The sequence below is a fragment of the Akebia trifoliata genome, chromosome 1 (assembly GCF_017979445.1).
Source record: "Akebia trifoliata isolate Shusen 1 chromosome 1, ASM1797944v1, whole genome shotgun sequence".
Lineage (NCBI taxonomy): Eukaryota > Viridiplantae > Streptophyta > Magnoliopsida > Ranunculales > Lardizabalaceae > Akebia > Akebia trifoliata.
The window spans coordinates 30,015,703-30,043,008 of record NC_141375.1 but is presented as its reverse complement, the minus strand read 5'-3'; the positions used below and the strand labels follow the sequence as shown (position 1 = coordinate 30,043,008).

At 33.4% G+C, this 27,306-nt stretch overlaps 2 protein-coding genes and 1 long non-coding RNA gene across 6 annotated transcripts; 2 read left to right on the top strand and 1 right to left on the bottom strand.

Annotated features, from left to right (window-relative positions):
- The first annotated feature begins 1,068 nt into the window (after window positions 1-1,068).
- On the top strand, window positions 1,069-7,680 carry LOC147411618 (lysine-specific demethylase JMJ26-like). 2 transcript variants are annotated; one of them, XM_086450405.1, is made up of 13 exons: window positions 1,069-1,294; window positions 2,244-2,740; window positions 2,844-2,977; window positions 3,091-3,190; window positions 3,273-3,405; window positions 3,485-3,548; window positions 3,639-4,368; window positions 4,797-5,126; window positions 6,215-6,541; window positions 6,784-6,856; window positions 6,957-7,042; window positions 7,118-7,237; window positions 7,335-7,680. In XM_086450405.1, exons 1-13 carry the CDS (start codon window positions 1,240-1,242, stop codon window positions 7,410-7,412), a joined length of 2,727 nt encoding a protein of 908 aa, XP_086306531.1. In that variant the 5' UTR covers window positions 1,069-1,239; the 3' UTR covers window positions 7,413-7,680. The 2 variants fall into 2 exon arrangements, with proteins under 2 accessions (XP_086306531.1, XP_086306523.1); XM_086450397.1 differs by having other exon boundaries at window positions 1,070-1,294; window positions 7,118-7,680.
- LOC147411617 (uncharacterized) lies at window positions 6,824-14,681 on the bottom strand. 3 transcript variants are annotated; one of them, XR_015180515.1, is made up of 4 exons: window positions 14,555-14,681; window positions 12,594-12,732; window positions 11,434-11,500; window positions 6,824-7,388 (listed from the first exon to the last, which is right to left on the bottom strand). It is a non-coding gene; the product is annotated as an uncharacterized LOC147411617 (long non-coding RNA). The 3 variants fall into 3 exon arrangements; XR_015180519.1 differs by having other exon boundaries at window positions 12,594-12,694; XR_015180517.1 differs by having other exon boundaries at window positions 12,594-12,683.
- Window positions 14,682-19,658: 4,977 nt separating this feature from the next.
- Window positions 19,659-26,992, top strand: LOC147411616 (Acid phosphatase/vanadium-dependent haloperoxidase-related protein). Its single transcript, XM_086450383.1, has 5 exons — window positions 19,659-19,979; window positions 20,194-20,350; window positions 20,572-20,622; window positions 26,020-26,112; window positions 26,689-26,992. Exons 1-5 carry the CDS (start codon window positions 19,834-19,836, stop codon window positions 26,746-26,748), a joined length of 507 nt encoding a protein of 168 aa, XP_086306509.1. The 5' UTR covers window positions 19,659-19,833; the 3' UTR covers window positions 26,749-26,992.
- The last annotated feature ends 314 nt before the right edge of the window (window positions 26,993-27,306 follow it).

Here is a 27,306-nt window from a genome sequence, read left to right as displayed (position 1 = left end):
TTTGGTTGGAGATGAAATACATTGAACTATAAGCAGAGTGCAATGCAGAAAAATTGCCGAGCCAATATGTTTTAAAGACCAATCGAAATGTGCCAACTAAACAACGTTTCTATTAACTATAGGGATGGGATCTTGATTTCTTACACATTATGTATATAATCTACTTATGGTGGGCCTACTATATTAACACATTATTAATATAAATATGGAGTTAGGTAGCTAATCAACTAATAGTAGTACGCTATCCTAACTTGATTTATTTCAAGAGTGCTGATTTTCGAACAAGAAATTCTTCACTCGATTAATACTCTATTGACATTGTACGGAAGCGAAATCATAGATTCTTCCTCGATATACACAATTATTCAAATTTATAGGCAATTGTGTATCCCAAGAAAAAAGATCTATGATTTCGATCTGTACCACGTCATCCGAGTATTGACCTATGAAGACTTCATGATTAGAAATAAGAGTAATGATGAATGTACGCAACCACTATCATGATAAGAGCAAAGAATCATGGGAAATGTTCGGCACCAAACATTTTGACTAATCATTTTTGTCTTACATAGGTTAAAAGTTTAAGAATTGGCTAATTTTTAGTGAGGATGATCTTTACGGTGAGGATATTATCCTCATAAAAAATCAGAGGAGATCATCCTCACTAAAAATTAGCCCATTCCAAAACTTCTAACCCCATCAAAAATGATTTACAAAAAATGGACGGTCCACGATTTTTAAATTAGTGTAGAGATCATCTTCACCAAAAATCAGTCCATTCCAAAACTTTTAATCCATGTAGGACAAAAATGGTTGGCCAAAATGTTTGGTGCTGAATGGGACTCAAGAATCATAGATCTTTTTCATCGGGATACATAAGAAAAAGATGTACGGTCCTGTGATCTTGACACGTCATCCGCGTACTCAATCGCGTGCATTCATCATTATTCTACTTATTTCAAACGTCCGCATGGGTCCCACCAAATCAGAGAGAGAGTTAGAATCAGAAAGGGAAAACATTTATAAGTCTTCGTCGTATCTGTAACGCGGAAAGAATTGTGTAACGATATTTTATCGGTTTCCTTGTCCTTGGTTTATACTTCGTTAATGCTTCTATTTCCCCTTTTAAAAATCCCTCTTCGAGTTCTATCCTCTTAAACTCTATCACTCTCTCGATCCATCAATATCAACAACTAGGAAACAGTTTTTTCTGGATTTGGATTCAAAAAATGGTATGTAATGCTTCAGAAATCTTGTTTTCGAGCTCGGAATCACTTCGATAGCTTTTTTCCAGGTAACTTGGTTGTTGGTCCTTTTCTAATGGTTTTTAATCCGATTTTTTTAGGTTATTTTGATTGTAGATATCTGTGAAATTTTTATTACTGAATATAGGGTTTTAGTTATTCGGATACTCAATTATGTGCTACTAAAAGCTGGATCCGAGTAAATCGGTTGAGTTTTTTTTTGTTTGTTGATTCTTTATAATGCCCTAGTTTCTAGGTTTTTTGGTGTAGATTAATGTATCTGATGAAGACCATAGGTTGTGGATAGTTAGATTGATATTTGCAGAGTGGCATTGTGGGCAAAACCTACATTGTAATGTTCATGTAATCAGACCTATGCACCACAACTAGGTTTAATGGTAAATGGGTGTCACTATCATCTTTTTCATCAAAGGTTTTGCGTTGAAATTAGAAATTAATTGATGGGTTGGACCTTATTAAGCTTGATTCGTTAATATCACTCTAATTGTGCAAAATTAACCGTCTGATATGATCACATACTTCTGCAATCTCTCGTAATAACTTGTCCAAAAGAAAAATGTCTTTTATTTTGGTCCATATCACTAATCGTGATTCTCGTTCACATGTATTACACGACCAGATCCCTGTCTGTCCACATATTTGACAAATCCCATGAATGGGCATGTACATGTTTACAGTAATAAAGCCGGAATCAGATTAAGCTTGTATGGATTTGGTGCTTATTTTAATTGAGTGGATTTCATTAGTTTAGTATTTTAAATAAGAGCATTGTTTAATTCGATAACAAATTTTAATTTGTTTATTTTCAAAATAATATAACTATATATCAACTTCAATCTCTCACTGGCAGATTGTATTTGTCATCCTTTTATTAACTATGTTAAATGGAATAATGAAACAAATCCCAATTTATATTCCAATGTAACTTTTCCAGATACCACTAACTTACCACAAAGTTCTTTCTCTTTCTATCTCTAGATAAAATGGCCATTTTGATTTCAAAGAGAAGGCGAGAAAATTGTGCTAACAATGAAATGAAAAAGATACGAGAAAACTCCGATGATGTTTGGACTTCAACAAGTAAACCCATTCGAATATGCTCTAAGAATGACCATGAAGATCAATCACCAAAAGAAGAAAAGATGGATGCAGTATTTTCACCAACAAAGAGACGAGCATTATCTAGGAAAAGGAATAGAACCCCAGAAATTGAGTTTTCAGATGTTGAAGAGCTTCCAGAGAAGAAAAAACGTCAAAGGAAGTGTGCTATTACTAAGTTGAAGGCGTTAGATGATGAATTTGAATATTTGACTCCGACAAAAATGAGTGTAATTAGAAGATCAATAGAGGCGAAAGAGAGAAATTCCGAGTCTGATAATTTTGCTTGTTCTTCTATGTCTACTTCTTCCTCTTCCTTCATTACAGTTTCAGACATTGATGCTAGCATGCAAAGAAGCAGAACAAGGAATACTAAGGCAAGCAATATCTCATAATCCTTTTCTCTTCCTTCATTTCATCTGTTTACCATGTAATAAGTTTTTCTTCTTGCTGAAGGATGGTCATCATTACTTGTTTTAGGATTCTTTCCATAAGCAGGGAAAGGGAGACAAAGAAACAAAGTGCCATCAATGTACAAAAGGATATGCAAGAACAGTTGTTCCATGCTGCAAGTGTAACCAGAGACTATATTGTATTCAATGCATCAAACGATGGTAAATTCCTCTAAAAATTGTGTTGTGTTTTTTTTCTTGAATGAGAGTTCTGATTACGGCCAACAGTATCACATATTTAATCTCTAGTTATAATGGATCTTTCTCATAATTAGGTATCCTCAAATGTCGGAGGAAGAAATTGCAGAGGCTTGCCCATTCTGTCGTGGAAATTGTAACTGCAACATGTGCTTGAACTCAAGTGGAACTTTCAAGGTTCGCTTTCATTTCATTTGAAATATAATAGCACTTTTTTTTATATGTTAGCAGCTAACCTCTTTAATGATTTGACCTGAAGACCTCACAGAAGGATGTTACCAAACAAGAAAAGATCCAGCATACCCAATTCTTGATTCAGTGTCTTCTTCCCTCTCTGAAAAAAATACGTGAAGAACAATCTATGGAGGTGGAGATTGAGGCCAGGATTAGAGGTATTGATTTCGCAACTCTTGATCCCAGGTCTTTATCTTTCTAGTTGTCTTATTATTAACATGGCATGTATATGAACAGGGATGTCTTCAAGTAAAGTCGAAGTAGCCGAGGCTCCCAGTTACAATGATGAACGCGTCTATTGGTAGGCTTCTCTTCTTTGTTCATAGTAGTGGTTCCCGCTATTGGGTTATTTGTCCCTTCTGCATACTGATCTGTTCTCATCTTGGTGTAGTAACAATTGTGCAACTTCAATTTTTGATCTTCATCGGAGCTGCCCAAAATGTAATTATGAACTATGTCTTGGCTGTTGTCGTGAGATTCGTGAGGGGAACCTTCTAGGAGGTGCTGAGGAAGTATTATTCAATTATCCAAACAGAGGGTTTGAGTACATCCAGGGTGAATACTCTCTTCCAGGTTCTTGTGATTTGAAAATATCTGTGGATCAATTTGAACCATTGATTGATTCGAAAGCCGATGGCAAAGGAGTTGATTGGAAAGCCAATGGTGAAGGAGTTGTACCTTGCCCTCCAAAGGAAATGGGTGGCTGTGGGTATTATAGTTTAGAGCTTAAGCGAATCCTTCATGAAAGTTGGCTTGCAGATCTAGAACTAAAAGCAGAAGAAGTAAAAAGAAATTGTGTGGTTATACAAGCCCCTTCCAATCACAACTCAATTATCATGGGGAATAAGATGATAAGGAGGGCAGCTTCTAGAAAAGGTTCTTCTGACAATTACTTGTATTGTCCGGCTTCAAGAGATATACTAAAGGAGGAAGAACTAGAGTACTTCAAAAGACATTGGGCTAATGGTGAACCGGTGATCGTACGTGATGTGCTTGAAAGAACATTTGGTTTGAGCTGGGAGCCATCAGTCATGTTGCGTGCACTATGCAACAATATGGATAAAAAGGCTAGATCGAAGCTTTCAGAAGTGAAGACTATTGACTGCCTGGCTGGTTGTGAGGTTAGTTGTATTTCCCTTCTCGTTGTGCCTTGACAGTATTTCAACTTAACAAACTTATATTTATTTCTTATATATCTCCTCTCATATGTTAACGTGTGAAGGATATAAAGTTCCTCTTAGGGAATCCTCTTCCCTGGTTACCTTAATGATCATCTTGTCATGGTCTCTGTGATAGCTAAGGACCATACACATGTTACATGCACTAGTGTGAGGAACTCCATTTGATGGGTCCTAACCAGGAGATATTGTAAAACAATGTGATTTTGCGTGGTTAAAGTCATCTAATAAGATCGATTCTTGATCAAAATGTTTTATTAGCTGAATGCTTAATGGGCAGTTTCATTGATGGTTTGTATATTTTATTATTGAATCAATGTTTTTCTATAAGAATTATGTATCAGAACACTAATGTTAGTTGTAATATGCAGGTTGAGATTAGTACTCAAGAATTTTTTAAAGGATATACAGAGGGTAGGAAATATGAGAATTCCTGGCCTGAGATGCTGAAGCTGAAGGACTGGCCCCCCTCTGCTAATTTTGAGGATCTCCTGCCACGCCATTTTGATGAATTCATCTGTGCATTGCCATTCCAAGAATATACAGATCCTAAGTCTGGTATTCTTAATCTTGCTGCTATGCTACCGGAGGGTATCATAAAGCCGGACCTGGGGCCTAAAACATATATTGCTTATGGGTTTGCTGAAGAGCTCGGGAGAGGGGATTCTGTAACTAAGCTTCATTGCGATGTGGCAGATGCGGTATGCCTACATTATCTGACATAGCATCTGATTTATTTCACACTGATTTTTCCTTTTTCTATTGCCCCTTTTCTCTTTTCTTATGGTACAAAATTAAGTGTCTGCATTATCCAAATGAGTGTTGAACTCTGGAACCCATCAATGAGTTTCAGTTTTGTAATATTAAATTCCATAAGCATCTTGCATTCTTGATCTTGATCTCCAAATCTACCACCTAATTTTTTAAGGGTAACTTCTTTTTTTCCAATTGGCTTTGATCAAACTTAACAAGGAGATTTGTGTTCTTGGATCGACTTTTCTTCAAAAAGATTACCCATGCTTGTTGGGCTATATGTTGTCCGGACATACATCTGGATGAAGTTGCATGTTCTGGATGTGGATTTTGTGACTTTCCAAATGTTAAATTCCTTGACGACCCAATAGGCCACTATCATGCATGTAGATCAAAATGATTTTAACCATCCATGATACCAAAGTATCAATTTTGTAGTTCAAAAATAAAAAGCAAGTCAGCCTCATTTGATCAATAAGAAAGAGAGCTTGCCATGCCACATTATAATGTTTGGGTGCGGATAACTATACTATTTAATAACCACACCCTTCTCCGAAGAAGCTCTTTTGATTTGGGTTTCTACTTGGGTAGAAGCCTTGGTGCTCCAAATAGCGAAAGTGGCTGAGGAATAAATGGAAGATTAGCTGTTGTTGGATTTCCATCACAATTGCTACCTTCTTTTTTCTTTTTCTTTTTCTTTTTTCTTCTAATTTCAGAACCTTTTTCCTGGTGTACATGTATCCGTTTTTAGTTCATATTATATACAATTTCTGTATTATGTTTTATAAAGAAAAGTTGGTGTGGCAAAATGTATAAAGCTCTCATAAGAAAAAGGACATGGTCAAGTTTCTAAAGGGTAGCCTAACGTTTCAATTGTCTGGATATATATATATATATATATGCCATGTGACTTCAAGAATTAGAGTTGCTTATCCTCCTTTTTACAACCCTCTATACCATTATATTTATATTCATCTTGAAAGAACATATTTCATTTAACTTGAGTCCTTCCAATCTTTTATTATTATTGATGCAGGTAAATATTTTGACACACACAGCAGAAGTAGGGGTGACTAAAGAGCAACGCTCTGCGATAGAAACGCTTAAAAAGAAGCACAGAGCTCAAGATGAAAGGGAGCTTCCAGGCATCACAACTGAAACTAATGGAGCACTCCATGCATCATCAAAAGATACTCACAAGTTTGGAACTTGCTTTCCTGGTTTTGAAACAGGAAATAATACAGAGGAAACGGGTGGTGCTCTGTGGGATATTTTTCGGAGACAAGATGTTCCTAAACTGCTGGCTTACCTTAGATATCATTCAAAAGAATTTAGGCACGCATATTGCTCTCCAGTTGACAAGGTAACCGTAATACCAATTTTTGCAGTTCTATTTCCAAGTTCATTTCTAAAGAAATGATTAATAAATAATTTTTTACTTATTTTGTTTTGTTTTAATCTTTTAAATTGATCTAAAATAGAATAGAATTTAGGCACACTTATTAACATCTTGTCTTTTAAAGATGACCTTAGTAATACAAATGCCTTTCTTGTTTATCTATCATTGTAATTTGAAATTCTTTTTCTTTTTTCCTTTATGATTAGGTTGCTCATCCCATTCATGACCAAGTTTTCTACTTAACCATGGAGCACAAAAAGAAGCTCAAGAAGGAATATGGTTAGTATATTACATGGCATTAATTTTTTTTTCTTTTGTTTTGGCAAAACTATATTTTTATATTCGGCAACTTTATATAATCCTTGATACATTTCTAAAGGAATTGAACCATGGACATTTGAGCAAAGACGAGGAGAGGCAGTATTTATTCCTGCTGGTTGCCCACATCAAGTCAGAAATCTCAAGGTATTTGATTGAAAGCTTTTTCATATTCAAAACCATGAGCATGTTTTATGAACTTCAATTTCTTGCCTTGAACAGTCATGTACAAAGGTAGCACTTGACTTTGTCTCACCTGAAAACATCAGCACATGTTTCCGCTTGACCGAGGAGTTTCGACAACTTCCCAAGAATCACAAGGCCAGAGAAGACAAACTAGAGGTTAGTAAATTGATCAAATTTGAGGTCAATATTATCATGAAGTTTTCTTTTCTTGTTATTTGTTGTTCTGAATGTTGTTGGTTCATATGTGGAACAGATCAAGAAAATGCTTCTTTATGCCATCAAACAAGCTGTGGAAGATTTAGAGGATCTGTTGGCATCCAAAGATGAATAAAATGAATACCATTAACTAGTGGTCGTCCGAAAAGCCAACAATGAAATAAGAGGACCCTCACCAGATGAGATTTGTTGTTTTTATCTTCTTTTATTAGGCAATATGTTGGTAATTGTAACAAAATCTAGGATAGTTCTATAATTTAGTGGCAGACATTATTGAAGTTCTTCAACATTGAACAATTGCATCTTTGATTTATGGTTGGTTATAAACTGTAAATCCTTTTTTTTATGATTTAATAACCATAAATCTCCTCAATTTCATCTTACTCCCAATTTGTACTCATGCTTGTAAATTTCAGATATTTCATAACTGCGTATTAAAAATGTTTGATGACTTCCGCTAAATAGTATGAACAGCTCATTAAACAATTAGGGGTCTTTTTGAAGGGTTTAGATAGGGCACACGAGTGTAGGAAATTGGAATTTAAGAGTATTCTGGTAAAAAATAATTTTATTAAGGGCATTTTCGAAACAAAATACAATTTCCAATGCGTATATTTTTGCACTTTAACGTGTGACCCCTTAAATAGGGAAAGTTGAAAATATGAGAGCAACTTTCAAAAGTTGCTGACGGTAGTATGTGTTTGAAAGGCTGAACTCACAAGAGTCATTAACTCCTAAACTTGGAGCATTTCAAATTTCACTCTAAAAGGAACTCTCCTCTCATCCATTCTTTTAACATTTAATTTATTTTAATAATAATGAAAAAATAAAATAATATTAACAGTAACAATAATAAATTATAGCAGTGTTTTATTGTAATAATGAGAAAAGAAAAGTTAATAAAATAAACAAATAATCTAATAATAATATTAAAGCATATATTACTATTCTATTATAGTAATGAGAAAAAATAAGTAATAAAATATAAAAAATAATAAAACCTATTAAATATGGGTGGCAGAGCCAAACATTTCAATGTATGGGTTAGAAGTTTCAAAATGGGCTGATTTTTTGTGAGGATGATCTCTATGATGAGGAGATCATCCTCATAAAAAATTAGTCTGTTCTAAAATTTCCAACCCTATCAAAAGTGATTTACAAAAATCAGACGATTCATGATTCTTCAACTTGTAAACTATGCTTAGAAGTTTCAGAATGAGCTGATTTTTGGTGAGGATGATCTCTTCACCACAGAGATCATACTCACAAAAAATTAGCCTATTCAAAAACTTCTAACATATATATATGGGTGGCTTTCCTAGGCCCTAAAAAGAGCCAAACATTTTTAAAAGTAGGGGTTGGAAGTTTTGGAATGGGCTGATTTTTTGTGAGGATGATGTCTATGGTGAAGAGATCATCCTTACCAAAAATCAGCTCATTCTAAAACTTCTAATCTTAATTTACAAGTTGAAGAATTGTGGACCGTTCGATTTTTGTAAGCCACTATTGATGGGGTTAGAAGTTTCGAAACGGACTGATTTTTGGTGAGGATGATCTCCTCATCATAGAAATCATCCTTAGTCCATTGAGGATGATAGTTTCTGTAATTACATGGATTATAACTATTTGCACAAATCCCTCGACAATTCCCGATCGTTAATACATAGAAAATTGAGGTTAAGAGGCAAAAAAATAATAAAATGGTTAAATAGAAAATATAATAAAGTTAAAAGGAGTAAAGAGGAAAAAATTGTGGTGTACGTCGATGGGACATTTGTCCAACTACAAAATTATAATAGAAATGATAATTATCCTTACTTCAAAAAATACAAAACTGTAACAACGCAATTGTGTTTTATTATATATGGTAGGCATAGACATCCTCTTTCGGGTAAAAACATAAAAAAATAAAGTTAGAGGAGTATTATTGAAAAGATTTAAGATTAAAAGGGTAAAAGATGAAAAATAATCAAATGATTTAAATAGTAAAAAGTAGAATATATAAGAAAGTTATATGGGGTGAAGTGTAAAGAAAATAAAATTGATCCATAAAACTATAACTTGATGAGAAGATTAAATGAGTAAAAGTAAAGAAAAAAAAATTAGGAAAGATACTAATAAAGAATTTTGAGGTTAAAAGGGTTAAGAATGAAAAACAATAAAGAAAAAAATGTTAAAAGGGATAAAAAAGAAAATATTGTAAAATTAGAATGAGTAAAGAGTAATAAAAATAAAGTGAATTTCACAAAATTATAATAAAGTTAGAGAGGGTGAAGAGGAAAAAAAATTGGTATAGATTGATAAGATATTTGTCAAACCACAAAATTGTAATTAAGGAGACATTTATCCAACTCAAAAAATACAAAACTAGAAAAACTAAGTTGTGTTTTATTATATATATGGATTAGGATCCGTATACACATAAAGCTACTTATAAAGCTACAACGTGTTTGTCTTATATGGGCAAAAATGTTTGGAATGGGCTGATTTTTTGTGAGGATGATCTCTATGGTGAGGAGATCATCCTTGCCCATAGAGATCATCCTTGCCAAAAATCAGCCTATTATGAAACTTCTAGCCCCATGTTTACAAGTTGAAAATTTTTAGATCGTCCAATTTTTGTAAATCAATTTTGATGGGGTTAGAAGTTTTGGAATGGGATGATTTTTTGCAAGGATGATCCTCTCACCATAGAGATCATCCTCACAAAAAATCAGCTTATTCCGAATCTTTTTAACCATATAAGACAAAAACGTTGTAGCTTTATGTGTCTACAGAACCTAACCCTATATATATGTTAGAGTTCACACGTGCTTAAGGCACGAGCATCCTCTATTGTGTTAAAGGATAAAAGTGAAAAAAATAAAATTAGCGAGATATTATTATAAAAAAAAAATAAGATTTAAGCGGTAAAAGATGAAAAACAATAAAGTGGATTAAAAGAATAAATATAGTATAGTTAGGGGAGGTGAAGAATAAATAAAATAAAATGGGTCTCAAGAAACTATAACTTGATGAAGGGGTATTATTAAAAAAAATTGAGATTAAAAGAATAAAAAATGAAAAACAATAAAACGGATTAAAAGGGTAAATGAGAAAATATAGAAGTTAGAAGGGACATCCTCTTTCGGGTTAAGGGGTAAAAGTGAAAAAAATAGAATTGAAAGAGTATTATAAAAAAATTTGAGAATAAAGTAGTAAAAGATGAAAAAGAATAAAGTGCATCAAGGGGGTAAAAGAGAAAATAAAATAAAATTACAAGAGGTAAATAATAAAGGAAATAAAGTTGGTCCCATGACACTATAACTTGATAGGAAGTTTAATGCATAAAATTGTAAATGATGGGAGGTTTGTTTTAATCCCACTATATTGAAATTGATTGGACATTTATGTTATATACAACTATTTCAACTTGGTTGTATTTTATTACATAGATATAAATTAAGTAAAAGAAGGTTGGATTAGAAACGATCTATAGATATTGATTTTCTAGGATCGAAATAAATCCGCAAATATGGATTAGCGGTCAATGGAAGTAAAGGTGGGTTCAATGGGATTTGAAATTGGGTCATGGATCAACTCTCCTCAAACCTTTACCACTTGGGTAAGTGGCAAATTCTAATAAAATACGATTGGGTAGGCCGAAGTCTAATAAATTTCTTCTTAAATTGGTGTCAATCTGATCCACAACAACCCTACATGTAGGTTAGATATGAACATTATTAGACGAATCCTCCAATGATAGGGACTCATAATCAAAATAATTATTAGAACCATAAACCAATCATCATCATCGTCTAAAAGAGAGTTGGCCCAAAAGCTCTTACATCATCATCATCATCAAGTTTTATCTCAAAGAATTGGAGTTAAGTAAATGAACCATTCAATTTTTCTAAGCTACCAAATGAAATCGATGTATTTACTCTTTTGACTTAAAAAAAAAAAAGGTTTTCATAGAATTATTTAATATAATGTTAGGTGCAATGTATCTAAAATCATATTTCAAATTCTAGAATTGCAATAAAGTGAAAAAAATAAACAATGTAAAATTTAAATCCTAATTTTCATAAAAAATAATGATAAAAAAATATACGATGTAAAACTTAAATCCTAAAATAAAGTACGAAGGACTTCACCTCTAATACGATTGTTCTCTTTCGAATCCTTGAAAAGCTATTTGATTTTGTCTTGGCCTGATTTTGCCTACCAAGTACATGAGAGAGAGAGACAGACAGAGCAATATGAAAAGAGATGTAAAAGATATAGAGGAGAATATTTATATTTATATCTATATCTATATAATAAAACACAACAATTGTTCCCCTCTTTTGTCTCAACCTTAATAAGAAAGTATTTCGAAAAGAAGCTTTATTTTTCGAGTCGACATTGACTGCATTGGACATTGGGTCCAACACTGAGTTGACCTGTAAGGTGCATACATGACCATAGATTTATTTCCTCGAGATATAAGTTAGAAAATCAACGGTTCTCTATGCACTAACAAGTCAACTCAGTGTTGAATCCAATGTCCAACGCAAGCGTAGGCAATAAAACATTTTCCTTATCTTTATTGCCTTTTCTATTCCTCCTCCTTACAGAAATGCTCACAATTTTATTATCTTTCCTCTTCTACCTATTTTCAAAAATACCCCTTTAAACTTTATATACTAATTTTTCACTTTTCCATTTTTCCACCTTATTATTTTCCTTTTCCCCTCTTTTTTCAATAATACCCTCCGACTTTATTGTATTTCCTATTTTACCTCCCCCCCCCCCCCAAAGAGGATACCCAAGTCGTAGACACATGTAATAGAGAGTGGTAAGAGATACATAGACAAGGGATTATAAGAAAAGCAATAGAAGAGGAGAAGTGTTGTTAAAGGAAATGGAAAGGGGAACGACAAAGGTTTTGTACCATGATTTTTTTAATTAATTTTTTTTAAGTAAATAGGAAACATCGTAGACTTGTGAAAAATTAGAGCAATTTAATCCTATAGAGATTGTTTGAGTATACACTGCAATATAAAATGAACGTTAATCCTTTTTAAAATGATCATGCAATTGTTGGAAGGTGTCATAGCATATGATGCAATAAATATATCATATTTTGTGTAACTCATCAATAATGGAAAGTTGTGATGTATGGATGGTCATAATCGAAATAATATTATTAGATATTTAAAATTTTGGTATACTTTATTAGGATATTCTAAATTATGAATTTCTTTGAGATCCTTTTTTATCTAATAAATCAACTGATTTTACTTTTTAAAGAAGATTAAAGAGAATTGCTTACTTATCATAAGATGAGGATAAGTGCAAACTTGGCTCATTGTCTCAAAGTTGAGAATCACCCTCGCATTTTGTAAGATGATGATATCAAGATCTAACAATCACCTTTCATGATTAGATCATCCAATTTCAAGTAAATTAACCTAGTTGAATAACGAGTTTTTAATCTTCAAAATACTTACTATGAAAGTAAATAAAGATAAAAAAACAAGATGATCACACAACAATGGGATGATGATTTCTAGTTCAAATATTCTCTAAGCATAAGTAATATAGAAATCTATAATCAATAAAAAAAATAAACAAAGCAAACCAAGTTAACCGGTAGGGTTGCAACCTAGGCAGGTTGGGAAGGTAAATCCAGACTCAATTAGAGTTGCATAACCCTCTACCCAAGCTCAACTCAATCCAACCAATGGGCTTGAGCTCACTAACCCAAGCTTGATATTCTAAAATCGACTTGAGCTCGAGTTAGCCCAAGTAAGGTAATTTGATCAGGTTGAGCTCGTTTTTCATTTGATTAACAATATATATATATATATATATATATATATATATATGGGTAGTGTTTGACAAACAATTTTAAGGGGACAACGTTGGGAGACAAAATTTGTCCTATATGACTTAAAAGTGATTTACACATTAATGATCCCAATTCTTCAAGTTTGTAAATCACTTTTAATAGGGTTACAAGTTTCTGATTGGGCTAAATTTTTGTGAGGATGATCCCCTCATCATAGAAATCATCATCACATAAAATCGGCCCAATCTGAAGCATTTAAGTCATATAGGACAAATTTTGTCTTCCAAAATTATCCCTTAGGATTGTTTGTTAAATGCTCCCTATACATAAAGTCCACAAAACCTTCAAAACAAAACTAATAAATAAAGTCCGCACAAAACCTTCCAATCCATCCATCATAAATAGAATATTTAGAAAAATTATATTAAACCATAACCCACATTAATAATATCCAATTGTCCACAAACCATAACAATAAGATGGAATCAAAAGACTATATATATATGGACCAAGATCTGTGTACACATATATCTACTCTTATATTTACAACGTGTTTTGTCCTATGTGAGCTAAATGTTTTTGATTGAGTTGATTTTTGACAATGATGATCTCCTCATCATAAAGAATAAGCCTATATATCAACCTATATTAGTATATAACATCATGCTCAAGTTAAAGTTGTGTTGCCTGAACCCTCAGCTAAAATTAAAAAAAAGTTAAGATATTCTAACCCAAGTTCAACTCATCTTTTACATAACTTGGCCTAGGCTCGTCCATCAATCAGGTTGAGTTCAGGCCTATCCACTCAAATTACAACCCTATTAACTGGTGGCAAAACCACAAGGCCAAGAAAGAGCAATTGTTCCTTCTGTACATGTATTGTAATAATACAATTGTTATTACAATGGAAAATCAAGACAAATTTGTCGCAAACAAAAAATGTTGTAAAAGATTTATCATCCAGTTGTAAGATCAAAAGATAATCTTACAGATCCCTTGACTAAAGGCCTAACAAGGAAAGAAAGTGTAAAAAGGACAAGACTTAAGCACATTGAAAAGTGAGTCATAATGATAGATAACCTACATGGCCTTGACTAAATCCAATTAATACTAAAGAGAACTTCAAACCCTCCTTCTAAATAACCATCAAATCTAAGGAAATAGAGATGCCACACAAGTTTACACCTTTTTCCCACAGATTTCAGCCAAAAAATATTCCCAAAGAAAATCACATAAATGCAAGAAAAAGTTAGTAAACAAAGATTTATCCATATACCTCCCATAGTATCAAAAGCACAATCATCACACCATTAAAGAACCAAAGTCACTATTTCTAACACTTTTTCAAGGAGTTGAAGATAAAATTTATCTAAAATCATCATCTATATCAAAAACAAAAATAAGTCTATGATCTCAAACTCAAAAGCACTCCAAAACCTTACCTCTTCCTCTTCTGAGAAGGGGAGAAGACAACCTCAAACCCAAAATCATCAAAAACACCAAAAAGAATTGGGAGTTGAAGAAGCTCTTCTCCCCTTTTTATAGGAGAGGAAGTGAAGGGGAGGCCACTTCATCTACAACTCATTATAGAAACTTAGGGTTTTCAAAAGCTTTTATCCATGAAAAGACAAAAATACCCTTATAATGACTACTCATAGGTCAAATATATAACGGATATCTAGGAATATATTAAAATAATTATTATTAAATGGAGTAGTAGTTCTTTTTGAAAATGTAAGGAGCACTCAATTAGGCAACTGTATTTAAACGCAATAATGAAACCATATCTACTCCCATCGCCACCGATTTTCAACCGGGAAAAGAGTCCTTGCGTGTGGGCCACGTCAATTGATACCCTGTCTAAGCGTTAAGAAACTTTAGGAGGAGTCGTGATTTTCTGCCCCCCATGGCTGTGCACACAATCATAACTTTTTTTTTTTTTTTTTTTTCTTTGTCGGGATACATAAGGCATATCTCTATAAAAATGTGTTGTATGTATTCTAATGAAAAAATCTGTTCCATGTGGGGGAGTGAACGAGGGACTCTAAAAATTCTTTTTCTTTGATGGAATTACCCAATCAAGATCTAATTCCCCACCTGATATTAGTTGAGATGATAAGAGTGACTCAGTCTACACCTCAAATCGTACATTTAAGTCTCTATATGCCCTTCTACATAAAGTGACTACTTATCTGCTGTAACACGTGATAGGATGAGATTGTACATATGACTTGTAAAGGAATAAGAAAAAAAAAAATTTATAATTCTGGACCATAGAATCAGGATCTAATTCTAGAGTATAGTTTTTGGTGGAGTTTGGTTCAGATTCTATGAATCAATTCTAGCTCATAATTGGATTTCCTGATACATCATTTGGTTCGGATTATCAATATGGTTTTTTCATACTCAAAAACTAAAAATGTGAAGAATCAAAATAGTTCTCAAGTTGTTTCTCATATATAATCCATTATATTTCTTTGGATAATTTACTCATGCCTCTTAAGTATAGAATCCTTTTTCTTTGTCTTTACTAGGAGAGAAAGTGGAGTAGGAGTGGTTCAATACTAAATTTTGGATTCCACAAATGCCCCCACTTCTACATCTAAATTTGATATAATCAAAGTCATTTTAGTTTAAAAAAATGAGATAATTACTATCCAAGACTTGGAATTACGTTGGTTAATTTGCAAAATTTAAAAAAAAAAAAAAAAAAATTATACCATGTAATGTTAGAAAAAATCTTTAACTAACTTTACTATTATAATGAGAGAAGGCGAAGTGGTAATGGTTCGACTCCAAATTTTGGATCCCACGAATGCCCCCATCTCTACCTTTAAACTTGACATAATCAAGGTCATAGAAAAATATTATCCAAGACCCTAGAACCACGTTGGTTAATTTTCAAAATTATAAAAATGTAATTTGTACTATGTAATATTAAAAAAATTCTTTAATTAATGTTTTTAACTATAGATAAGCCCTTTGACCACATGTGTTCATGTCACCTTCTAGTAAAAATTAATAGAAAAGGGTGGTTCTATTTGCACACACATAAATTTCTCATTGCACCCACTTACTCGTGATTATCCAAAGACAAAATGCCGAATTGCACACACTTAGGCCTTGCTTGGTATGCTACAAATCATTTGCAAATGCAAATAATTTTCTAAAATCAATTTTACTGGAGCTTGGTTACACAATGCAAATGATTTGCATGGATCACCTAATTACTTAAGAAATTTCAACAAATGATTTGCAGCACAAAAAGTACAATAAATTAGTTGCAAAATCACGCTGAAATTTTGTATTGCAAAGATCAACCAATCACAAAAAAATATTCGCAAGAGATTTCCCAATGGTTATCAAGTAATAGTAAATCATTCATCGCAAACTATTTGCAATGCAAATCATTTGCAAATGTAAATGATATGTAGTGTACCAAGCATGGCCTTAATTCATTTTTTTTGTCAAGTTCTCGTTGCACTCACCAATAGCTTATCAAACCCATTTATTATTCTTCTTTGCATTTATAAATGTTTCAATGAGAGTTTTAGACTTTGATCTTACTTGTTTTTCTTATCCCAACACTTCCTATCAAGTCGGAGTCATTCATATAAGAAAGTTATGTTCAATAGGTACCTATCGAATATGTTTTGTAATGTTTGATAGGTACCTACCAAATCAATTTTGTAATATGTAGTTAGAAAGTTTTGGTCAATAGGTATCTAATGAATTTGTTTGATAATATTTGGTAGGTACCTACCGAATTTGATTAAATAAGTTCGGTCTGAACCTACCAAAAAAATTTGTCAAACAATCTTTGAGTTTTTTGATCCAAAATCATCATTTTAAAGGTTTTAATAGTTGGTTTTCCATCTCCCTTAGTGATTAACTGTAAAATAATAATAATAAATTAAAAATAATAACCTAAAATCTAAACTCCATTGATTTGACCTCTCGCAAAAATAAAAAATGAGATGAATATGAAAAGAGAGTTACAGAGAGAAAGAAAGAAAGGGAAGAAGAAGAATAAATGGATTTTTTGCTTGGCAAGTCATGTTGTGTGCTATGAGTAAACACAAAGTGTAAAAATGTGATTATTATTGGTTTATTTTTCTTTTTTACATTTTTCACTTAAAATGGGTACAGTGAGCCATTTCAGTGTGCAAATCGAGCCGCTGAATAGAAAATGACTTAAATTCTCTTATCTTCAACCTCTTTCCAAAAAACTGTTTTTCTCTTAAAAATCCATTGTCTACAATATTTTTTTTACTTTAATTTTCAATCTCAAGATATGCAATTGAGTTGTTTTTTCATAAGATCAGTTTTTCAAAAACGATGTTAACAAAACGAGATTTTGGATTCTGAAAATTAATTTCTATAATCTAATTCTCACAATTCATAATCACAATCAAGAATGGGTTCTATAACCAAACGTCCCTTTAAAATTCCAAAACTTAGATGCAACTAACAAGAATGTCTAAGTTGACTTAAAATATTTTCAAGTTAAGTTAATGAAGCTAAAGAGTTAATTCCATTGAGGTTGGGGTTTGAGTCACCTAGACATTCGATTGAGTTGGCTCAACAAAATTCTGAGTCAATCTGACTATTTTTTTAGTCAACTCTATGAAAATATGATAATGAATTCAATAATCAGTATTTGATGTCAAAATACCATTATCATCATTTAAGGTTAACAATAGGTCTGACAATATCTACTTATTTGATTCATCTGCCCCTAATTATTCGAATGTTGATACATTTTATTTTTTTTATTAATAATTTGAATAAAATTAGATGTAATTATTTTACCCAATAGTTTTTTAGGGTTTGATATGAATGTGCATCATATTCGACTTGAATATATATTTATTTGAATTTAAAATGGTAAATTTAAATGTAATAAAAATTAGTACTCTTCCACCTTCGCACGCCCACACACACACACACACAGGGTTGGAATGATGTAACAACCTTATTTTAACAATCTACTCTGACAACCATTGTTCTTTATGTGTTACAATATTTATGGGCTTATCTTTTATGAGGATGATCTCTATAGCAAAGAGATCATCCTCACAAAAAGTGAACCCATCTTGAAACTTTTAACCCCATCAAACATGGTTTGCAAGTTGAAGAATTATGGACCGTTAATTTTTATTATTAGCTTATAAATTAATTTTGATGGGATTAAAAGTTTTGAAATGGATTGTTTTTTTTTTTTTTGTGAATATATTCTTTATGGCAAGGACATCATCTTCACAAAAATTAGTCAATTTCAAAACTTGTAACTCATATTAGACATTGATTGTCAAAGTAGGTTGTCAAAATAAGGTTGTTTCCTGCTCCTAATATATATCGAAACTGTTCGGAGGCCTTAGATATTGTGGGATCGAATGGCTAAGATTGAATAAATTAATTGTAAACTACTTTTTGCGTACAAAGTTTTTAAATTTATAAGTAAACCCTTAAAAATTAAAACCAAGCCCCTCTATATGTTTTAGTTCCCCACGAAATTTTAGATCTCACATTGCTCACTATCAACCCAACAATAGAATATATTTTGTGTCTCTTTCCTATCTTTTCACAGAACAAAACCCTCTTTCTCAATCTCTCTTATGATGACGTTAACATTCTTTTTTCAATAATATATTTACTCATTTTATCTTTTAGTGAAAAAGATAAGGGTATGTTAAACTTTTATATAATAAATATTAAAGGCATTTTATCGATAAAAAAATGATTAGAGCATTTTAAATGTGTTATTTATAATAGATGCTTTGACAATCAAAATGTATTATTTATAATAGATGCTTTGACAATTAATATCAATATAAAAAATATAATTACATTTGAGAAATGCATAATAAATGTATTTATTATGTAAAAGGCTAACTCATCCAATTTTTTTTTTTTTTTTTTCAGTAAAAGACAAAATTTGTAGAGGTTTTATTGAAAAAAGAATGTAATAGAAAATACTAACCACCACTTGAATGTTAGTTATAATTTTTTTGAAACCACCACTTGAATGTTAACCATTTTTTCAAATGCTTTCTACACCATCACCGGATGCCATTGAATCTTATAAAATGGATGGCATCTAAGATAAGACGTAAAGTGGGTCGGATTTTATCCAAAATTCAAGTGATCCGAATCCATAATGTGTGGAATCCAATGTTATCCATTTTTTCAATGCTTCTACAACACCACTGTTGGATACCATTGAATCTTATAAAATGGATGGTGTCCAAGATAAGACTTAAAATGGATTGGATTTATCCAAAATCCAAGTGATCCGAATCCAAAATTTGACATGGATCATGGAATTCTACTCCCACCTTCGCTCGTTATATAATATTAAAGATATGTACGTATGAATAGAACGACTTCCAAAAATGAGACGAAACCGAATTCAAATTCAATGGACGAAACCGAATTCAAATTCAATGGATTCTTGAGTGGGACCATCTACACGATTACACCTCATTGGTGGACCAAGAAGCACAGATGCACCAATCAATAACAAAACAAATTAACAAAACAACTAACATGCGAAAATAGACACACACAGAGGTTTTCTCTTTCGCACAACTTGCAGGGGAAGGGAAAGAGGGGTAAACGTAGGTGAGTGAGGGGAGACGATAGACCTCTCTCTCTCTCTCTCTCTCGCGTTTGTTTCGGAGAGTAATTTCTGATCGTTGGATTCATCAACTGTTTGATTATGGACGAGGTGGTCACTGCCGCTGATGCTTCCTCTCACTTTAGGTCGAATTCATCTGCACCGTCGATTCTACCCGCCAATTCTCCTCTCCTCGCCGCTTTACTCGCCTGTGCCCTAGCTCAGTTTCTGAAGATCTTTACCCATTGGTCCGTACAACTCCAAACTACAAAACCCTAATTTTGGATTTTCTCAATTTACATTTTTTTAGGTTTCTTTCATAAAATCATATATGTGCCAAGAAACAGGGAGAAATTGAAATATTAGTTTAACAATATCAATTTTCAATCTATTTAATCAACTTGGTAGTATATAGAATTCGTAATGGTTTAATCGTTCAATATGATCCTCCTAGATGTGCAGGTTCAAGGAGAAGAGATGGGATTCTAAAAGAATGTTTGGATCGGGCGGAATGCCTTCGTCCCATTCAGCAACTGTGACAGCTCTTGCAGTGGCAGTTGGGTTCAAAGACGGGACTGGAGGATCGGCATTTGCCCTTGCCATTGTTCTTGCCGCCGTTGTACGTACTTATTAACCAGGTCTCATTTTTTTTTTTTCTTTTTTCGGAGGTTTGTTTCTTATGTTCGCTTTTGCCCGTTCCACGATAGGGTGAGCATGGAATCAGACATCTTGATGTTATACATATTTGACTTAGTTTGCTTTTAATGTTTGTTTAGAACTTTATATGTGGATTTATTTGAGCTAGCGTTGTCGAGATTAATCCTTTTGGAATACCTATAGGTGATGTATGACGCTAGTGGAGTTAGACTTCATGCCGGGCGTCAAGCTGAAGTAAGATTTTCAATGGCATCTATCTATATACATTATACTTATTGTTTGGTTGTTAATTGTATTGATTTTATTAAGTGGGAAAAAGATCTACATTTGTGGTGAAGTTTGTTTATTCTGTTGATGATGTAGTTTCTGTTTCTGTATTAATGGATGCACATGGATGTTGTGAAGCATTTTCATTAAGAATCTTCGACAGTAAATTATGTCCTATAGTTGAACTCACAACCATTGTTGTCTAAAAGAATTAATTGCAGTCTTGACCTCTAGATCAAAAGATGTTCACCTTAGAACCAAACTAGAATTGTGTTTTTATTCATTTTATGAAACATGGTAAACGTTGTAGTAAAATTTGTTTTGGATTTAATTAGACATAACTATATGCATTAGTAGAATTCACAAAAAAATGGAGACACAGAACAATAATGATTAATCAAAGTGAGTGAGAGAAAAATGGGGCATTTTGTCTTAGACTCTTGGCCATACTGGAATAAGGTAACGCAATGGTGTAAGGGATGCTTGGAGAAGCTGACTTAGATTAGATGTAACTAGAATCTTTATTTAACTATGTTCAAGTTTCTAATTCTTCAAATTTGATGTCAATTTTAGGTAGCGATCCTTAAACTTAAGGCTAGTCCTAGTTCAACCAACCATTATAAGTGGAAACATCTTTATATCACCATTAACTACTCCCGCAATTCTTCTTACATGTCCTTAATAATGTCAATATATTCATTTCTCACACCTTTTAAAACCCACAAAGTTTACATTTTAAGCACTCTGTATGTTTTTTTTCCTTAGTAAAAGGACCAGGAGTACGTTTTTTTCTTGAACTTCATTGTTTGTTTAACAAATTACTTCAACACTCAATAGTTTAGCTACCTATCTTGAAGCCAAATTGGTTCTCTGATAATGTTGTTTTTTGACTTAGCCTTTTCTTTATATCTCTCATAGTTTCAGTGTTACATAAGATTTGTCATCTTGGTAAAAGTATATTTTACTTATGTAACCTTTATCCTACAACAAATTAAATTCCTTATTGTCTCTCTTAAGATTCCTACTAGTTTTGAACTCTCTATATGATTTTCAGTAATAATTTATGGAAATAACCTTCTCCTCTATCAAAGAATAATTATAAAGAATTGGCACTTTCATTTTTCCTTGATTTATTTCCCCTTACCGAGACTCTCTATTCGTTACTCTTCATGCATTTAACTTGATTTATGTTTTTAGTCTATCTTTCTCTAAAACATCTTTTCATTCACCCCTTGTACAAATATATTTTATAGATTTTCATAAGCTCTATGTTTTTCCACATACTTTCTTTTTCTTTATTTTATATACTTCAATATTCAATGAAAATTGTCTGACAACCTTTTGAATCTCATTACATATCACCAAGTTTCTTTTTATGATTGATTTATAGCTTTTGATTCATCAAGATCTCTTGTATCAATCTTTTGATACTCTTGGTGCTTTGCGTCTATAGTCCATTTTACTTTATCTATTTTTTTGGAAGTCACTAGGTTGACCTTTTTAACCTCATTACTCATCATCAAGTTTCTTCTTATGAGTGACTTTTAGCTTTAGATTCCTCAAGATCTCTTTTACCAATCTTTTAATACTCTCAATTTTTTGCTTAGGTTGATCTCAATTTTTTTGCTTCTAAAGTCCATTTCACTTCCTGTATTTCTCTAATTCACTATGTTGTCCTTTTATATTCCACCACTTAATTCTTAAGCAATTTTTTTTTTTTTTAAAGTTTTTTTCTTCCACCTCTTCATGCAGTCCAAAATCTGTGACCTATGTGGCATAGTTTAGATCTTCCTCAGGATAACATTGCAATCTTTACATATTGAATATTGTTTCCTTCTTTGAAGAAAAAGTTCTCTGTCTTCTTCCTTTTCCATTTTTAAAGTGATAAGATGTTCATTTCTCCTTTCGAGAAATATATGTATTTTCTAATATTAGGTCATATGTCATGTTAAACTCTAGAACTGTAACCTTGTATTCAGTTCTCTCTCCAGACCCTTGTTCTTCAGGTATCATCTCGTATCCTTTACTGTCTGTCTCTACATGCCCATTTAGGTTCTCTCACGGAAATAGTCTCTCTTCATCTAGAATTTACTTGTAACAAGTCAACCGTAGTTTTCCAAAATTATTTCAGTATGCTCGTCTATATGTTACATAAGCACTGACAATGTTGACTATATCCTCACCTAAGACTAGATTAATTGACAAGTAGCCGGTTCTTTTTTCTCACAGCACTTGCTGTATAATCTATTTTATCGTTATATATTCACGGTTACTTGTTCTTTTAGCACTGTATAATCTGTTTGATCTTTATATATTCGCTGTATTACTTATTGTCGCGACACTTTGTAATTTATTAAATCTTTACATGTTCATTGTATTTACCACATCTAGCATTTTCATATCTTCTGTGTAAATGTTTGTGGTCCTTAATTTTTATTTCATATTTGATCTCTTCTAGATGTGTTGTGGTCATTTATGTATCAACCAAAAGAACGTGGATAGAGGAACATGGGTCGTACAGCCGTTCCCAAATCTTTGGGATGAGACTTTGATGACAATAAACCAACTTACATTCCATATTTTTCAAATGATCGGTTTGCTATCCAAAATTCAAGATTTTTTAGAACTTTTTTTTAACCACAACCAAGCGTTACTGCACTTCTGTTGCAAAGGATTCCTTAACCAACCTTGGCCACTTATCACCATTATCAGATTCTAATGCCCAAGAAACTTTCAGGAGAACCTCCCTTGAATGAATCAAAATCAGCGAATTCTAAATGCTTGTCAAGGAATTTGTCACTATTTTTCATGCCATCAATCCAAAAAAAAGGAAAAAAAAAAAAAGAGCTTCAAAGAAAACACCCCTAAATGCCTTAAAGACCTTGCTCCAAAAGAAAAGAAAGTCCAAAATTGACATGATTATACTTTAAATCGTTTGTTCTTTGTTGTCAAAAACTCGGGAGTTCCTTTCCTTTCAAATTCCCCAACAAATGGCAGTTGGTGCAATGCTCCATAAGATTTTCTTTGTGGCTGAGCAAGGGAAAGCGAGACGAGACCACCCATCAAGTGTGTCTGGGATAGATTTAGGAAGGCAACCCACAATATCAAACGATGAGAAAAACTGGACCTTAGAGGCCTCCCTACAATGCAAAAAGAAGGTGATCAGCTGATTCAACATCTTGCCTGCACATGTTGCAAAAATTTGGCATGACAAATCAACTTGTCCATTGTGAGGGTCTTCAATGAGGCCGCTAACCAAATGAAACATGAGACTCTTGAGGGAACCTTGGGGCCCCACACTTGCAAGTAGGGAAATGAAGGGCATACACAGGGTATTTTGTCCATATAGTGGTAAAGAGAGCTCACTAAGAAAACTCCATCTCTTCAAAATCCATCTATCATCATCCGAAGGAATGGAACTACCTAACGAGCTCAATCAAATTAGAGATACTAAATACATGGAGGTAGTCGCTCTTCTAGTGAAATCTGCAATTTGGTGCTCTTTTTAGAGATACTAAATACAAGAAGGGAAATTGTTCCATCAAGGGCAACACACCCCAAATGGTTGACCTAGATAAGAAGAAATGATCCCAACTGGAAGCCTACCGGAGCTGCAAGCAAACTCAACTCTGGGATATCACTTACACCGAACGTGGACTTACACAAATTCATTGCCAATCCCGATACTTCCAAGAAACAACACAAAAGGCTACACAAGAATCTAAGCTGGTCAAATTGAGCTTCCAAAAACACAATGGTGTCATCTGCCAACTGAAGATGAGACACAACCGGACTGTTCTGCACCACCTAAAAACCTGATAGTCCCCAGATTCCCAATCATTCATGGGACACAACTGGACCATTCTGCCCCACCTAAAAATTCGATAGCTTTGGGTCTCCTAGAGCTGATCTCTTTCCCAATCTTTCTCCCCAAAGCCTCAATGATGATAAAAAAGAAGGGGGAGAGAGGGTCACCTTGCCTCAAGCATCTTGAACTTTTAAAATCACCAGCAGGGGGATCCATTGATGGGGATAAAAAATGTGGGGGATGATACACATTTCATGATCCACCCAGTTCACCTCTCCTTGAACCCTATCCTTCCCAACTTATACCTTAAGAAGCCCCTACCGACGTGGTGATATGCTTTCTCAAAATCAACTATGCACACAACCCCTGGACACCTGATTTAAGCGTTGAGTTGATACACTCATTTGCAATCAAGATACTATCCAAAATCTGTCTACCAGACGCAAATGCTCCCTAGGCAGGCCGAATAATTCCAGAAATTTCCGTCTTCAAACGAGAAGCAAGCAACTTGGAGATAATTTTATAAGTGGCCACCACTAAGTTTATCGGCCTCAAATATGAGATATCATCCATGCTGAATTTTTTTGATATCAACGCCACAAAAGTACACTTCAAGCCATGGCCCAAGAATCCCTCATTATAGAAGTGCCAAATGACTGCCATTAAGTCATGCTTAATTGTTTCCCAGCAAGACTTGAAGAAAGCCATTGAGAATCTGTCAGGTCCCGAGGTTTTGTTGCCACTTATTCCTGAGATGGCCTGGAACACCTCCCTGTCAAACAGCCTCTCAAACCATGCACACTACTCCAAGGAGAGGTTTTTTTTTTTTTTCCAATCATGTCTTTCATTATTTACTTTGTGGAATTGTTGTGTGGGTCTTAAAGATGATTTGTGATGCTCATGGTCTTATTACTTAGGGTATTGATCATTGGATTTCTTTCTAGCACTACCTACCATATTATAGAGCTAATTGGAGGATGGTCAATTATCTTGTCCCAAACCTTGATGGAGGCAAATGATGTTACAAAGGTCCCTGCTGAAAGTGGTGTAATGAGAAAGCTTTTCAAGTGGGAAGTCTCTTTAATGTTATTTTCACTAAAATATTAATACAATATTCACACACACACACACACACACACACACACACACAGAAGAAAACAAAGACTGAATGCCTCACATTCGTCAAATGCTCCTCTTCAATCACTTCGTTTTAGATGTTTTGAAATCACCTTTGGATTAAAGCTTCCCAGTGGCATAATTGCGTACTTGTCATATTGTTTATCCAAATTAAGAGCTCGTCTTAGCAAAGTGTTGGTATATTGTTGTATGGGGAAAAAAAAAACTACGTGGTCAATGGAATCCAGAAGGAATCCTTATTTAGGAATATGCTCATGTTGATTAATCCAATGGTTTTTAGATACTTGGTGATCGCCTTGGTTGATCCTCACCCAAGCTGTTTCTCTTTTTGTTCTGTTTTTTGGAGAACAAGGGAGAATGCGTGCTTGTTCTTTATGCTGCTATTTGCTAAGGTTAACTTAATTGAACTCTCATTGCAGTTGCTCAACCAAATAGTATGTGAACTACCGCAAGAGCACCCTTTATCTAATGTCAGACCTCTACGTGAACTGCTTGGTCATACTCCGCTTCAGGTGTGTTTCACTTTTAACACATGTTTCTGATGATTTTAATCAACTACCAGTCAATTACAGGATTAATCTTTTAAGCACGTCTACTTTTGGTTTTTGGATGATGGATTCTGGGACCTTCTGGCAAGGTTTCAGTATTGCCAACCAACTTTTCTTTGGTGAGGGTTGGTGTGTAACTTTGAAGGGCACAAAATTTAATCCGATATAAGTAGGTCCTTACAAATGTGCTGGAGAATGGCTCAGCATCTCATACTTCAAACATATTGATGGATATTTTACAAATATTAGATCATACAAGTCTACAATATATTTATAGATATGCATTGTTCAACTTAAATGCGGATTGAGACTGTGAGAACGAATTCACACTAAACCTATCAAATATATCATAATAAATGGATGAGTGAGAGTGGATAGCATTGGTATGTGCCTGAAACGTATATTCGTGCCTGCAAATTTTTTGAAGATGGACTCCCCTGGTTACATATCACACATGTATCTTACTAGTTCATAGCAGTGTTTGTTATCAATAAATGATCTAGAGCTTGTTTTTTTTTTTTTCTCCCTGGTTTGTTGCAGGTTGTTGCGGGTGCTATCTTGGGTTGTATTGTATCCTCCTTGATGATTCAGTCTGGTTAGGGGATGAGATCACCATTTGTAATCTTCCATTTTTCATTGAACTGTTAATGAGGGCCGTCTGTTTGCAGCAGTGTCATCTCACTTGTTTGGCCACTAATTATCAAGATAGAGAAAAGAAAAAGATCCTCTATTGTGGGTCTGATTATTGAAGGTTTGTGAAATGGGTTAGGGTTTTATTGGGAAGGATTCATACTTTGGACTTTGAGCTTAAAGTATATATAAATTGCTGCTCAACTTTGACACATCATCTTATTTCTACTTTCTGAAGATCACTTGAACTCAACCACCTCTATCCTCATCTTGCAGAACTACTGAATTAAAGTAAGTAGATATCTTTATTATTAAAGAGAGAAGGAGATACCTATGGGTTAAGTAAATTTATCAATAAAGATTTGTGTAACATAACAAACAAAACAGCAAAGAAACCCTGTTAGGGACGAAAATGAGATGTTTTTTATGATGGGTTTTGTTAACGTGTGCCCTCAATAAATACACTTTGGAAATATTTGTGTAATACAATTATCAATAAAGGGGATACCTATGGGTTAAGTAAAATTA